Source organism: Sapajus apella, unplaced genomic scaffold (assembly GCF_009761245.1).
Source record: "Sapajus apella isolate SASKATOON/1434 unplaced genomic scaffold, GSC_monkey_1.0 scaffold13, whole genome shotgun sequence".
NCBI lineage: Eukaryota > Metazoa > Chordata > Mammalia > Primates > Cebidae > Sapajus > Sapajus apella.
Genome location: NW_022436953.1, coordinates 35,180,610 through 35,194,724, shown reverse-complemented (window position 1 = coordinate 35,194,724; position 14,115 = coordinate 35,180,610). Strand labels below are relative to the sequence as shown.

At 48.2% G+C, this 14,115-nt stretch overlaps 1 protein-coding gene across 2 annotated transcripts in view; it reads right to left on the bottom strand.

The window, feature by feature from the left end:
- Nucleotides 1-14,115, bottom strand: part of LRRC27 (leucine rich repeat containing 27) — a 39,469-nt gene that overhangs the window by 14,518 nt on the left and 10,836 nt on the right. For both annotated transcript variants that reach the window (XM_032282047.1, XM_032282048.1), the window contains exons 3-6: nt 12,905-13,035; nt 7,073-7,131; nt 4,743-4,895; nt 890-1,262 (exon numbers count right to left, since the gene is read on the bottom strand). In XM_032282047.1, the coding sequence (XP_032137938.1) occupies nt 890-1,262; nt 4,743-4,895; nt 7,073-7,131; nt 12,905-13,035 (716 nt within the window). The remainder of the gene's footprint in view (nt 1-889; nt 1,263-4,742; nt 4,896-7,072; nt 7,132-12,904; nt 13,036-14,115) is intronic.

Below are 14,115 nucleotides of genomic sequence, written 5' to 3'. Positions count from 1 at the left end.
CCAGACAGCTGCGATTGCACACGCTCCCTTCCTTTTCCCCAGACAGCAAGCGGTTGCACACGCTCCCTTCCTTTCCCCAGACAGCTGCGATTGCACACGCTCCCTTCCTTTTCCCCAGACAGCTGCGATTGCACACGCTCCCTTCCTTTTCCCCAGACAGCTGCGATTGCACACGCTCCCTTACTTTTCCCCAGACAGCTGCGGTTGCACACGCTCCCTTCCTTTTCCCCAGACAGCTGCGATTGCACACGCTCCCTTCCTTTTCCCCAGACAGCTGCTGTTGCACACGCTCCCTTCCTTTTCCCCAGTTATTGCACACGCTCCCTTCCTTTTCCCCAGACAGCTGCGATTGCACACGCTCCCTTCCTTTCCCCAGACAGCTGCGATTGCACACGCTCCCTTTATTTTTTGCAGAACTGACCTTTCCCCCCACTCCTCTCTTTTCACAGGTAAAATGTGGATTCAGTGAGCGCTCATCGAAGCCTCACAAGAATGTGACCACTCGGCTCGCCGCCTGCCCCCACTTTTACTTTTTACTTTTCTTTCTTCCTTCCCGATGCCCCCTCTTTCCGCTTTAAACTTGGACATCCTCGAAGCTCTCTCTGGAGAAAGCACAGGCCACAGATCCTACTGTCACTGTGTTTCTTTTCCGAGTGCTTCCTCAGCCCCGGCCAGCTCAGCCTCTGAATGCCCTGAGCTCTGCCGCAGACGCTCTGGGCTGACGCAGGTCCTCGTCACCCTAAACCCGGGGCCAGCACTCCCCGCACAGTAAACAGTGGCAGTGTGGAGGGACACTTTAAAAGGTGGACCTGATGTTTTAAAAGATAATTTAAAATAACTGTATAAATTCGCAAAGATCAAGAAAATCCCTGGTTGCTTTTAGTTTTACCTGAAAATGTGCCTTGGCTTTGGCGGCTCTTTCTCACTGTTCAAGGCCGCCTTGAGATTGGGAGGTAATTCCCTCGGTAAGAGCTGATTTCCAGGACCACCTGCCTTCGCGTGCTCAACAATTTCCTGCCTCAGCTTCCAAAAGCGCCTGATCTCCTCCTCGCTGGGCCAGTGCTCTGAGGAGTCAGCGGACTTCCTGAGATCACTCAGGTTGGGCTTTTCCACGGGCGGGAGAAAGCCAGCTTTCTCTTTCATCACGGCCTGCTCTGGGTCCCCAGCATTCGCAGCTCCTTCGTTAGATGCGTAGTCTGCAGACAACTCCAGTCCCAGGCTCGGGAGGTTGTGGAGGGTCATCTCTTTAGCTGGCGCAGCCCCTGGTAGAGTAAGACACTGCTTTAGGAGCCACCAACACCTTCCCTCTCTGACTCACTCAACAAGCCAGTGCCGGCGTCCTCTGGGAAGACCGCCTAGGTGATGGGGGTGGGGTGCCCAGATCCCCCGTGGCCCTCACGCTCCCTGTCAGTCCAACCAGGGTTCACCCCATCTGCACCATGCCAGGCTGCAATGGCAAGCAAAGCAGTTCCACGAGGAGGGAACGGAAACAGCATTGCCAGATTGCGCCTGGCCCTCCGACACAGGCCCCACCTGACCCTCCCACACGGGCCTTACCACGAGAGGAACTTTTTGCAAGTGTACACAGGCCAATCTTGCCACATTTAATCGACATTTCTGCTTCCCCTCAGATCACTTAGCATCTTTATTTCTAACTCATGTTTAGCCCATTATGCCTGCTTGTTTCTTCTTTGGTGATGCTTTTGATGACTTTCGCAAAACATAGCTTCAGGGAGAAGCCCAGGCACTTGGGGAGCCACTGGGGCCTACCGGCCAGCTCCCGGCACGTACGTGCCCAGCACGACTGGAATGTAGCAGGAGCGGCACGGATAAAACCCGTCGAACGCCGAACTGAGAAAGGAAACAGCTTTTTATTCAGCTTGGAGCTGCGGCGGATAACGCCTTAACGACCAAGCTCACCGAAAAGCAGCTTCTCTCCCTTTTATAGGCTTGTAACTCTAAAGGGGAAACTGAGGCGAAACTGTGTCACCGTCTATTGGCTGGACAATTGACCTCACGATCTTTGACTTCACTGATTTGCTAGTTCCCATGTGGCAGGAGTGGGAATAGGCGGGGGAGGGGCTCACAGAGACAAAACAAAGGCAGTAAATCATTAGTTGGCAGAGGTATTTCCAGGAGTGGGTCTGGGTTGTGCAAATATGGAGGAGGTGACCCAGTGCCGGGCTCCGGCTGGTAGTGATAACATTCTTTGCAACATTCTCAAGGCTTATAGATAGCAGAGATGCTGGGAACCTAAAAGGGAGTCATCTTCCCAGCCCCTGGGCCTCATCACGGCCTGGTCAGTGGCGTCAGCAAGTCACGTGACCACGGATTCCAGCTCTTTGGTATTTTTTCTCTTTACCCTCCTTCTTATCTGGAGGGAGGAGGTGGAGTCCTGCAAGGAGGGAGATGTGGAGGGGGTCTCCCCTCTCAGAAGGCTGAGTGAGATCCCAGGTGGGCGCTGCAGTAGACACAGTCTCGTGGACGTCACGCCCCTGGCTGCCACAGGTTCCTGACTGCTACGTGCTCAGGGTCTTAGGTTTGAAAGGAAAAGTTCTAAAAAATGGGGAAACATGCTTCAAAACGTCCTATGAAGTTGTAAAATTCCCCCTGGGGTACTAGTGACTAGAACCATGTATATTTGACCAATCTGCATATGGATAATTGACTTAGGGCCAGTGACAAAACTGAAATTCATGAAAATGTAAGCAAACAGGAAGAATGGGATACCAGAAAAAATACCTTTTTTTTTTTGGAACAGAGTCTCACTGTCACCCAGGCTGGAGTGCAGTGGCACGATTTCGGCTCACTGCAACTTCCGACTCCCAGGTTCAAGTGATTCTTCTGCCTCAGCCTCCTGAGTAGCTCGGACTACAGGCATGGGCCACCATGCCCGGCTAATTTTTTGTGTTTTCAGTAGAGACAGGGTTTCACTGTGTTAGCCAGGATGGTCTCAATCTCCTGACCTAGTGATCCACCTGCCTTGGCCTCCAAAAGTGCTGGGATACAGGTGTGAGCCACCGCGCCCGGCCCAGTATTTTCTAAAGTTAATTCAAAGGGCAAAGTGCTAAAAATGTACATTATAGAAACTAATCAAAAAAAGAGTCAGTCAGTATTTATTTTTGACCAGTTACTTAATAACATTTTTAACTTTTATTTTGAAATGATTTCAAACTTATAGAAAAGTTGTAACAGCAGTGCTGAGCAGTTGGTGGGCCCTGCACCCCATCTGCAGCTGCTGCTGCTGGGGCTGGGCCTGCGAGCCCACCTGCCCCCGCCTCTCCGGGGCGCAGTTACCAGGATGTCCGGGCAACTTCAGACATCCTGCCCCTCCACCCTCAGACGGAGACACTCACACATCACCACAGCGATTCACCAAAACCAGGAGCGTCCCATTGCTGACCTCTGTCGACACTGGCTAGCCTTCCTCACACCTGGATAACTGCTCCAATGGTGTCCTTTATCCTATTTTTCCTGGCCCAGGATCCAATGCAGGATGAAGCCATCACATCCATTTTCCTATTCCTTTAGTCTCCTTCCATCGGAATGAACCCTCAACGTCTCCCCTTTTTTATTCTGGTCCTCCACTGGGGTCTGTCCATGTCTCCTGAGCTCCCTGCATGCCGGCTCCACTGTGCCTGACAGTTGTGCCCCTCCGTCCCTGTCTCAGCCATCTCCAGGTCCCAGTCCTGTCTCTCCTCAGCCACTCCATGGCCTCCGCTACCTGCCTCCAGCTCCTGCGAGGTGCCCAGTGCCCACTTTCCTCTTCCTGTTCGTATCATGACGTCCTGGCAGTGTCAGGGTCAAGGGTGCCCCAGAGCTGGGCAGCTTCAGAGCGACGCACCAATGGAGGCTGCCACGACCTGGTTAAAATATGTCTACAAACTCAGCAAGCACAGGGCCAACTGCTGATCCCTAATCATTTAAAACAATTTCCAAATAGAGGCCACCTGGGTCAAAGTGCGAGATCAAGTGTTATTTACAAAGACCTAATTATTTACACATTTCAATTACAGCACATGTATAATTATCTTGGCTAATTGTTCCAAACATATGCATTTTTCTTAAGTATCAAAGTATATCACAAATAGTAAAAGTTTAAATATTCTGAAAATATTTCAGAATATTTCACTTTTTTGTCGAGCTTTCATTACGGTTCTCCTTTACCTCAATTTTACTTTACTTTTTCCAAGTGTAAGTACAGTGCCTACTCACGACCAGAACACATTGTGAGCACCTGAAAACACCTGGCTGGTCAGTATGTTGAAAGAACAGAGCAGGTTAGTGAGCACCTACCAACAAGGTGATTAGATGAAACGTGTCTACGGGGCCATTTTCCTGCACCTTGATAGAAAGAAGGAATAGTTCATTGTGCTTATTTTTAAATCACCGTCTAATGGAGCAGCAAGTCATTCCTGAAGCAGCTGCCTCTGGGTGGCTTGGAGGTGATAATTGATTCATTTGATTGGTCACAATAAACTTCTACCAAAACCCATTGTAGATGGGATCTATAAATGCGCACAGCAGTGTAAATCCGTGGCCAGATTTACAGCACCGGGGAAAAGACAGAGAGATGACTGGGTCGTCCCAGAGATCAGCGTGAGCTATGTCAATTCAACAGAGGACACATGGCTCCCGCAGTTCTCAGGACGCTACTGAAGAGAAGACAGGTTCTGCCCTGATTTTACAAAGCTGTAACTTCAGCGTTAATGTGCTTTGTCACAAATCACTATCCTACAAACCTTGAGAAGCTGGATTTCTGGGGAGAGAGTGTTCTGCCGCCCACATCCGCAGGAAGTGCTGGATAGCCACCAATCCCTTATGCACAATGAGCTGTGGAGGGAATTCCAGAGGGCAGTGCCTCAAGTTCAGGGCTTTCAGTGTAAGTACACTCCCTGTGGCGGAGGAAACAACTGTCAGCATTTATATACTGTTCTTGAAATGAAAATGAGGAACAAGTAATAGTAAATGTTTTCACATTTTAACAAATGATTCTATTCAGTATTTGGGGTAAACTGATATTAACAGATGTCAAAGATTTGCTTTAAAGGTAACTCTGCAGGAGACAGATGCCACAAATTAAGACCAGGACAATTACCAAAAAACAAATAAATCAAACAAACAGAAGCAGCCACAACAACCTTCACAATTCTGTAAAATTCAGAATACAAAGTCATGATACTATATTATCTAAAATGCTCATTTTCAACATAAAAACAATAAGACATGCAAAGAAAAGGAAAACGTGACCTACACTCAGGAGGTCAGCAGACAACAGAAACTGTCTTTGAGGAGGCCCTGATGTTGGGTTTAACAAAGACTTCAAAGTGGCCATTTAAATATGTTCAAGCAAATGAAGAAAATCGTGCTTAGAGAAAAATATAATATAGGACTCCACAAATGTGAAATATCACTAAAAATGGAAGTTATTTGAACACTTGGAGGCTGTGGAAACGCTGGCCACTGAGAGCTAAGACTCCTGTGGTGGGCAGTTGGCTGATGGGTGCTGGGTCCCTCAGCAGGCTCAGGGCAATGTCCTTAGAGTGAGGAGCGCTGGGGAAGCACTGCAGGGCCCAGTCCTGTGACATCTGCCAACTTGAGGGGCCCAGGGTTTGGTGTGAAAGACAGATGCTTAGATGTTGGGTATTCAGGCGTTCTGCCTTTCAGCTGCGCTTGCTTTTCAGGTAGGTGAGTTTTAGGCTCTAAAAACTGCAAATACTTTGTTGGCCCCGTCCATTAATGGGCTCTGCCCTGAGCTCAGTGGTCCAGCTGGAAAACGGAGACTAAACTAGAAGCTACCTATCTAAAATGATACTGGTTTCCTTACAAAATCCTGTGGCAAGTTCCTATGACTTTGTATTATCTTGTCATCCATTTTTAGTCTTCAAACGAACCTAAACTCCTTCTTTAAAAAGCTTAAATTGTCTTTCTGTGCTTTGAGATGTAAATTTGCTATTCTGTTTTCTCTGAAACTGTGTAAGGGTTCCAGCCATAACTCGTTCCATTTACCAAGGCACAATTTAACCCAAATGTTCTTTTGTTTTGTTTTGTTTTTGGAGAGAGGGTCTCACCCTGTCGTCCAGGTGGGAATGCAGTGGTGGAATCAGAGCTCACTGCAGCCTTGAAGTCCTGGGCTCAAGTTAGCCTCCTAAGTAAGTACCTAGGAACACAGGCATGCACTACTGCACCTGGCTAATTTCATTTTATTTTTTGTGGAGATGGGGTCTCACCATGTTGCCCAGACTGGTTTCAAACTCCTGCCCTCAAGGGATCCTCCTGCCTTGGTGCCCAAGGTGCTGGGATTACAGGCATGAGCCACTATGCGTGGTCTCAGCTGTTCTTTTAAACTAGTGAGTTTTACCTGATTCACGGCTAAAAATAAAATCAAAGCTATAAAATCTTAATGTATACATGTGTATCTATCTCTGTTTTTATACTGTCTACATGGTAGCAGCTGACCTATAAATTAATGAGTAACCATAAATTAGTTCTCCAAAATGCTTTTCACCTTCATAATAGAAATGCCTGCAGAATTTTAGACATTTTTGCCTGGGCTACTGGCAGACTAATTTATGCTGTTTCTGCTAGATATTTTAAAGGTCATAAAACTGTTGCTTCTGTGATATTCTACACCTGTTTGATTTGTCTGTGAGCGTACGCCTTTGGTTTTGAGTGTTTAGATTCTGGGGTCTAGACAAGTGGTCGTGACAAGGCCTGGGAACATATGCAAGTGGTAAAGCTTCCCAGGAAGGCCAGCGAGATGCAGTGGAGACAGCACGTGGGGCCTGCAGAGGTGTGTGCAGGGTCCTAGGTTTCCTTAGCTGGGAGCTGGCGTCAACGCCCCTCACTGTGACCGTGCTTCGCACGAGGCTCACATGTCACACCTCCATTGGAACAGTACAGGCTGTGTCAACAGCTCTTGAGAGCTACATTATCTTAGTCCTAGAGGTAGGAAGGATTTTAAAAATATTCAGCTTAGCCTCCTTTGTCATGCCTGATACTTCCATTATAGGGTCTGGTAAGTTCAAAAGATAGCATTTAAAAATCATCTTTTTATTGTTTTATCACTTACCCAGCTCCACAGGTAACATTTTGATAGGATTTCTTTCTAAAAGCAAAGTTTTCAAATGCCTTTAAAGCAAACAAACAAAAAAGTTTAAAAAGCAGGGAATTAAATTTCTTCATTTCATCAAGTTTCTTCGTTTTTCTTCTCTCTCAGGGGCAACTTCAATACAGGCACACTTCAGTTTACAAGAATGGGCACTCAGGCAGGCTGCTGCCGTCGGCAGGCACAGGTCTACGCCCTGCACCGCTGGGACGTGGGACCAGGCAGTCCGTAGGTGTGGCGGTGTCCCGTGCTTTGTGGGGTAGGGTTCCCCTCCCGCCTTTCTTCAGCAGTTGACCCACCCCCCGCGTGACAACCACAGATATCTCCAAACATTGCCAACAGTCTCCTGGGGGCAAAACCTCCCCCAGCTATGAACCGCTATTTTGGGCTTTCATACCTTCCAGTTATAACCTCACTGTAAACCATTCTTCCTAAAACGTGTTGTGAGGAATGCCCATGTTTTATGATGCTCTGTGAAAAAAGTTTTTTAAGGCCAAAGACATTTGAAAGACTTCCACTACGTGGCATATCCCGCCCTGCGTGGAGATGGATCATCGGTACACTGGGGACTCTGAGAAGCCTCCACGTACGAAACACGGCTACAGCAGCATTTCTGGAAGGCACCTGCTTTCATTTAACACCTAGTACCGTCCTCACAAAATGCAGCCCAAATATACCATGGATGCCTAGACAGACAGACAGGGAAGAATGTAAAAATTTACTAGTCAAATGATGGAAAAATCTACATTTTCTATTAAACTCTATCTTGTATCTTTTATTGTACTATGCTTCTTGGTTTTCACATTTTATTACTAACATTATGTTTTGAGACAAGGTCTCCACCCTGTTGCCCGGGCCAGAGTGCAGTGACAAAATCTTGGCTCACTGCAACCTCAGCCCCTGCCAGCAGCTGAGACTCAAGATGTGTGCCACCAGACCTAGATAATTTTTGTATTTTGTGTAGACACGGGGTCTTCCTATGTTGCCCAAGCTGGTTTTGAACTCCTGGGCTCAAGCAATCCTCCCACCTCACCTTCTCAAAGTGCTGAGAGTACAGGCATGAGCCACCACACTCAGCCCTCATTTAAATTAAGTTCAATTTTTTGATTGGAACCCCACAGGAAAATCAGATTACTTAAGGTTTAGACAATTTTCTTTCTACTTACTTTCTTGGATTTTCCTTATTTGAAGTTTTTTTCTTTTTTTGAGACAGAGGCTTGCTCTGTCGCCCAGGCTGGATCTCCTGGCGCAATCTCGGCTCACTGAAACCTCCGCCCGCCAGGTTCAAGCAATTCTCCTGCCTCAGCCTCCCGAGTAGCTGGTGCATGCCACCATGCCTGGCTAATTTTTATTTTTACTTTTAGTAGAGATGGGGTTTCACCATGCCGGCCAGGCTGGTCTCAAACTCCTGACCTCATGGTCCGCCCACCTTGGCCTCCCAAAGTTCTGGGATCACAGGTGTGAGCCACGGCACCCGGCCATTATTTGAAGTATTTAAAGAATAAACTCTATGAAGTAAACTTTTCTTGAAGTGTGCAAAAGTGGGTTATCTCAATGTTGTTCGTTCAGCTCACTGTTTTTGGTTTACTCCCTCTGAATTTTGCTAACATAAAACCAGCCAACGAGAACAGTGCCTGCTCTCTGTAAGGCAAACAGAGGCCTCCAGGTGCTGAGGTGGACAGTGAGGGCAGCACATGCCCTCAGCTTCTCCAATGCAGCCCTTCCTCAAAGCAGAAAGGTTCTGGCCCATCTGTGTGCTGCTGGGTGGGGCTGGGTGGGGTTTTTGCCTGAGGGGGATTCCAGGGGGTGCATGTTTACTATTAACCTGAAAGTACAGAACGGATTTTTCTACCTTATGTAATAATATCATTAAAATATTCTGAGCACACTTAAAATTACAAATTTATAAATGTTAATTCCTTAAATGCTTACTGCCAGTAACCGAAAGCCTACCCATGGACTGTTTTGCTTCATTGATTTTGAAATGAACATATAAATGTGAATACTGAGTTGGACTTCTTTGCCTGAGGAGTAATGAACTGGTCCACGCTTCCCCGCTCTCCTCTCTACTACAAGCTCACACACCCAGGACACTGAGAAGGCGGCTCACTAACACTGCCACCCTTTTAACTATGTGTTTCTAGAGGTTCAGGGCTTTAATAAGCCCGTGATCACTTTGCCTTTCGGAGTAGTATGGCTTAGCTCTGCAGCTGATCTAATTTGAATATTAGCATAGGTCACAGGTCACAAATAAAAGTGTATCTTCAAAAACATTAGGCAGCTTTGACTGGCAAAATCAAAGAATTTCAAATTTTGAGAACTGTATACCTATTTTAGGGAAAAGAAGGGTAGTTATGGGAACAGGTCTTAGTTCATTTACACCCTCTGAGTAGCACTTACTCTCCAGAACTCTGTAAGGCTAAAACCATTTGTGGATAAAATAGCACTCAGTGATTGTAAACCCAGAAGATGATGATCTTGTGAAGAAGAAATCCTTCCCAAACGCTCTCAGCCACAGGCTCAGACACCTCCTGAGGCCGTGAGGAACAGGGTGGACACCTGCCCAGAGCGCCTGGCTCCCACGCAGCTCCCATCACACAAGCAGCTGGCAAGGCGTGGCAGATATACCAGCTGAGCTCCAGAATACGCTTCTCCTCGAGGTCCATTTGTGATCCACCCTGCAGACCCCAGAGTCCCTAGGAGCTCCATGGAGATGCACCCGGTGTGTCTCCACCTGCTTGAGACACCACTTATCACTGGATAAGCGGCTTGCTCACAGAGCCTGAAGACCACAGGATGAATGATGCATCCTTCTCTTCCATTACGTATAGCAAAATATGCTGACTTCTTATAAAACATTTTTAAAGCCAGTGAGTTCAAGGCAAGTGAAGCGCCTCCTGCAAGCCTCAATTCTGCAGACACACAGCAGCCACCGTGGCTCTTTGGAGACATAATTCCTCACGTAGGAACCGGGGGTACCCTGGACACCCTTCTTGTTCTTGTGGCCCCACATCCACCCGTGTCCCACAAGCTCTGGAGTCCCACTGAGGCCCTGCCATGGCCAGTCATGCCCAGGGTGCCCCTCCTGCATGAACTGCTGCCGTAGCCACGGCTGGTGTCCCGCCCCACCCGTGCCCTAGAGCCCCCTCCTCACAGAGCGACTATAAGCCAAGTCTGACACCAGCCCTCTCTACCCAAGCCCTTCTGTAAAATCCACAATGAGACCCTGGTCTCTGAGCCCCACTACCCCCTCTAGAGTCCTCCCCCACCACACAGGTCTCCCTGCCAGCCTGCACCTGCCAGGCACATGCCCACCTCAGGGCTGTGTCCAGACACACTCATTTCAGGGGAGGGGCTGTGGGTAACCCCCGACATGGGCACCAAGGAAGGAGAGCTGTGCAAACCCCGGGCAAAGTTAGTGCCTGAAGAATATCTTAGTTATAGTGTTATTACTCAGCTATTTCCTTTATGTAATCCTTTATATATAATCACATATTAGTTTATAGAATTAGTGCCTGAAGTATAACTTACTGCTTCCATATGTCTAGCTTATATAATCATACATAGTACTTATATCTAATGTACTTAGTTCCGTATAATCCTTCTATATAATCATACAGGTATTGTAGTCGGAGCTGTACTGACACATTCAGTGCTGATTTATAGAATCCTTCCATAGAACCACATAGTAGTTTGTAGTGGGAGGAATGCCTAGAGCAGTCACAGAACAGAAGCAGCACATGGGAAAATAGCCAGACCAGGACGAGAACCAAAGACCCAGGCGGTGGCGTCCCTGTCTGAAAGGGCAAACGCCGTATGGCAGGCTTGGAGCAGGAGCCTCTCCTCCTGAGAAAGGAGTTGTAGCACCTTGCATCCAGTTCCTGTGGAAAGTCGGCCTCAGGCCTGAGATCCCACAAATAACCGAGGGAGAAGAACCCCTCTGATGTGACCAGTCACGGCGGCTGTACACCCTGTCAGTCTTTTCCTGCTTCTGTGCTGGCTCAAATCATCCTCCCATAAATATCTTAGAGAAGAGCACACATCTGTCAGCTCCCACTGCACTGGCTTACAGTATCCTTCCATTAGAAATCCTTTGAAGTCTCCAGCCCCCAGATAAGAAGTGTCGTGCACACGACACCTGCTGCACACAGCCCGCCTCCTTGCCTCGGTGATCTAATGGGGGTGGACCCCTTTTCTGTACGCAGCCCCCTATTGCGCGTGGCCCACCTCTCTGCCCAGGTGACACAATGGGGCGGCCCCCTCGCTTGTTATGTGATTATATATGCCCCATCACTAAGCTTATAGATGATGATCTCACTCATGACTGTTCCCCCATTTGTACCTAATAAATACAGACGCTTCTGGGCATTGGAGCCTTGCCTGTCTCTGCTCATTGGTGACGTGCCCCTCCCCCCCGAGTCCAGCTGTTCTTTTCCAGTTCTTCTGTGTCCTGTCTCTTTATTTCTCGGATCCAGCGCCTCAGCACGGCATAAGGGACACCCCACGACCTTGTGGGGCCAGCAGCCACTGAAGCACTGATCAAAAGAGGTAAGGGCAGCCAGGCGCAGTGGCTCATGCCTATATCCCGGCACTCTGGGAGGCCGAGGCAGGCAATTCACTTGAGGTCAGGAGTTTGAGACCAGCCTGGCCAACATGGTGAAAACCCATTTCTACTAAAAGTATGTAAATTAGCCAGGCATGGTGGCGGGTGCCTGTCATCCCAGTTACTGGGAGGCCGAGGCAGGAGATTGCTTGAACCGGGAGGCGGATGTTGCAGTGAGCCAAGATTGCACCACTGCGCTCCAGCTCAAAAAAAAAAGGAAAAGAGGTAAGGGCGATGATGGTTTCAGAAGGTGAAAAAGCCATGGTGTCGGGGATGTGGGCACAGAAGCAGAGGGCTCAGGAAAGGAGGGTGTCTCCATAGTGAGAGTCCCGGCTGCTGGGGAAGGGCCAGGCGGAGGAGGGAAAGGAAGTGTGGCATTTCCGCCCTGGTCAGGATTACACCCCACACGTGGGAATGCCAGGAAACCCTGGGAAGGGAAACGTGGGAACAGGCAGGACACCCGGGGCTTGCTCGAGTGCTCCCAGTTTTCCAAAGTGAGAAGAATTTCTCATTATTTGCCAAGAACCAATTTACACGGGAGCCCTCAGGAGCAAAGGAGCTGGTTTATTATTATTATTTTTTGAGACGGGGTCTTACTCTGTAGCCCAGACTGGAGTGGAGTGGCATGATCTTGGCTCACTGCAACTTCCGTCCCTAGGTTCAAGCAATTCTCCTGCCTCAGCCTCCTGAGGAGCTGGGGTTATGGGCACCCGCCACCACGTCCAGGTAATTTTTATATTTTTAGTAGAGATGGGGTTTTGCCATGTTGACCAGGCTGATCCTGAACTACTGCCCTCAGGAGATCTGCCTACCTTGGCCTTCCAAAGCTCTGGGATTACACGTGTGAGCCACTGTGCCCAGCTAAAGGAGCTGGTTTAACTCATCAGAGTTATTTCTGATTTTCAGGCAGCTTCACACAAGGAGAGTCAGAGCTGTGACAAAAACCACACCAGGCACCCAGCAAAATTCACTGTGGCTACAGCATTCGCCATGGCACCAAATATCCCATTACAGTTCTGTGCCTTGGCTACATTCAGCCGTCGCGGCTCCTAGCTGGCTTTACAAAGACTATGAAATGTTTCTATTCTGAGGTAAAAATGCAATCGAGAGCAGAGGACGAGGAGCAACAGAACAGGCACTCATGCACTTACAAGACGAGCTGCAAGCTCTGGAAACATGAACAAACAACTTACTTGTGAGACCCAATCCCAGAAGGAAGTGCCTTGATCCTGTTGTACCGGAGGTCCAGCCAAGTCAGGTTCGGTAGTAACTGAAAGAAATCTTGAGGAATCACACAGAGGGCATTCCTTTGCAGATGCAATTGCTTCCATGGAAAAGAGAGATCAGAGAATGTTTTGTCAACCAACTGATTTTAAAACATGATATATCCAAAAACCATTTCCAAAATAACTACCAACAACCAGAATCATATACACTAAGGTAAAAAGAGAAAAAAAAAAAACCCATCCCTTACCCTTAAAATATGAAAACAGTAGACAAAAGAATCAGAAAGAAAAGAACCAGGACTCCTGGCAGCCTTGGCAGCAGGACTGACTTCCTCAAGAGCTGGCACTCTGCTGTTGACTGAGCATGTCTCTGTTTCTGTCACAAGCCTCTGACACAGTCTGAAGCCCGAGGCCCCATATGCAGTTTCCCGGCCCTTTCTCCAGTGCCTACTGCAGCACCTGGCCCTCGGCAGCCCCCAACACTGCCTGCTTACCGAGCAAACAGCGAGGGCCACGTCTGCTCTGGGGGACTCAGCCCAACTCAATCATGAAGAGGAAATGCAAAGGCAGGGGCAGAGATACCTGCTATGGTGTTGTCCAAAATCAATAGCACACAAAAACAACCTCGGCAAGCATCACTTCAGGAGCAGACTGATACAACAACTCAGTGACCTTCTAAAGTCTTTATAAATAAAGGACGGCAGAAAATGAAGTGTAAACACCCTGATTTTAGCTGTGTAAAACGCATGTAACATACATATAATTTTATAGTCACGGTGTGGCAGGATAATAGCTCATTTTTACAATACTGTCATTAATGTTGCTGTGTTATCTATACTCACATTATTATGTGTATTTACATCTATATCCATATGTACTGAGGCAGTAGAAACAGATGTTCAGAACACGGATCTCAAAGCCAGACTGCGTGGATTCACATCTAGGTTTCCAAACCTATTGGCTATGTGACCCTCAGCGAGTTCTTGAACCTCTCTGTGCTCCAGCGTCCTCATCTGTGAGATATGGCAATGTGACCCACCTTATAGGGCAGCACCAACAGCAGCGCGTGGACTGGCCGTGGTGATCACACTAGAGAGCAGCATGTGGACCAGCCGTGGCGATCACACTAGCGAGCAGCGCGTGGACCGGCCGTGGCGATCACACTAGAGCAGCGCGTG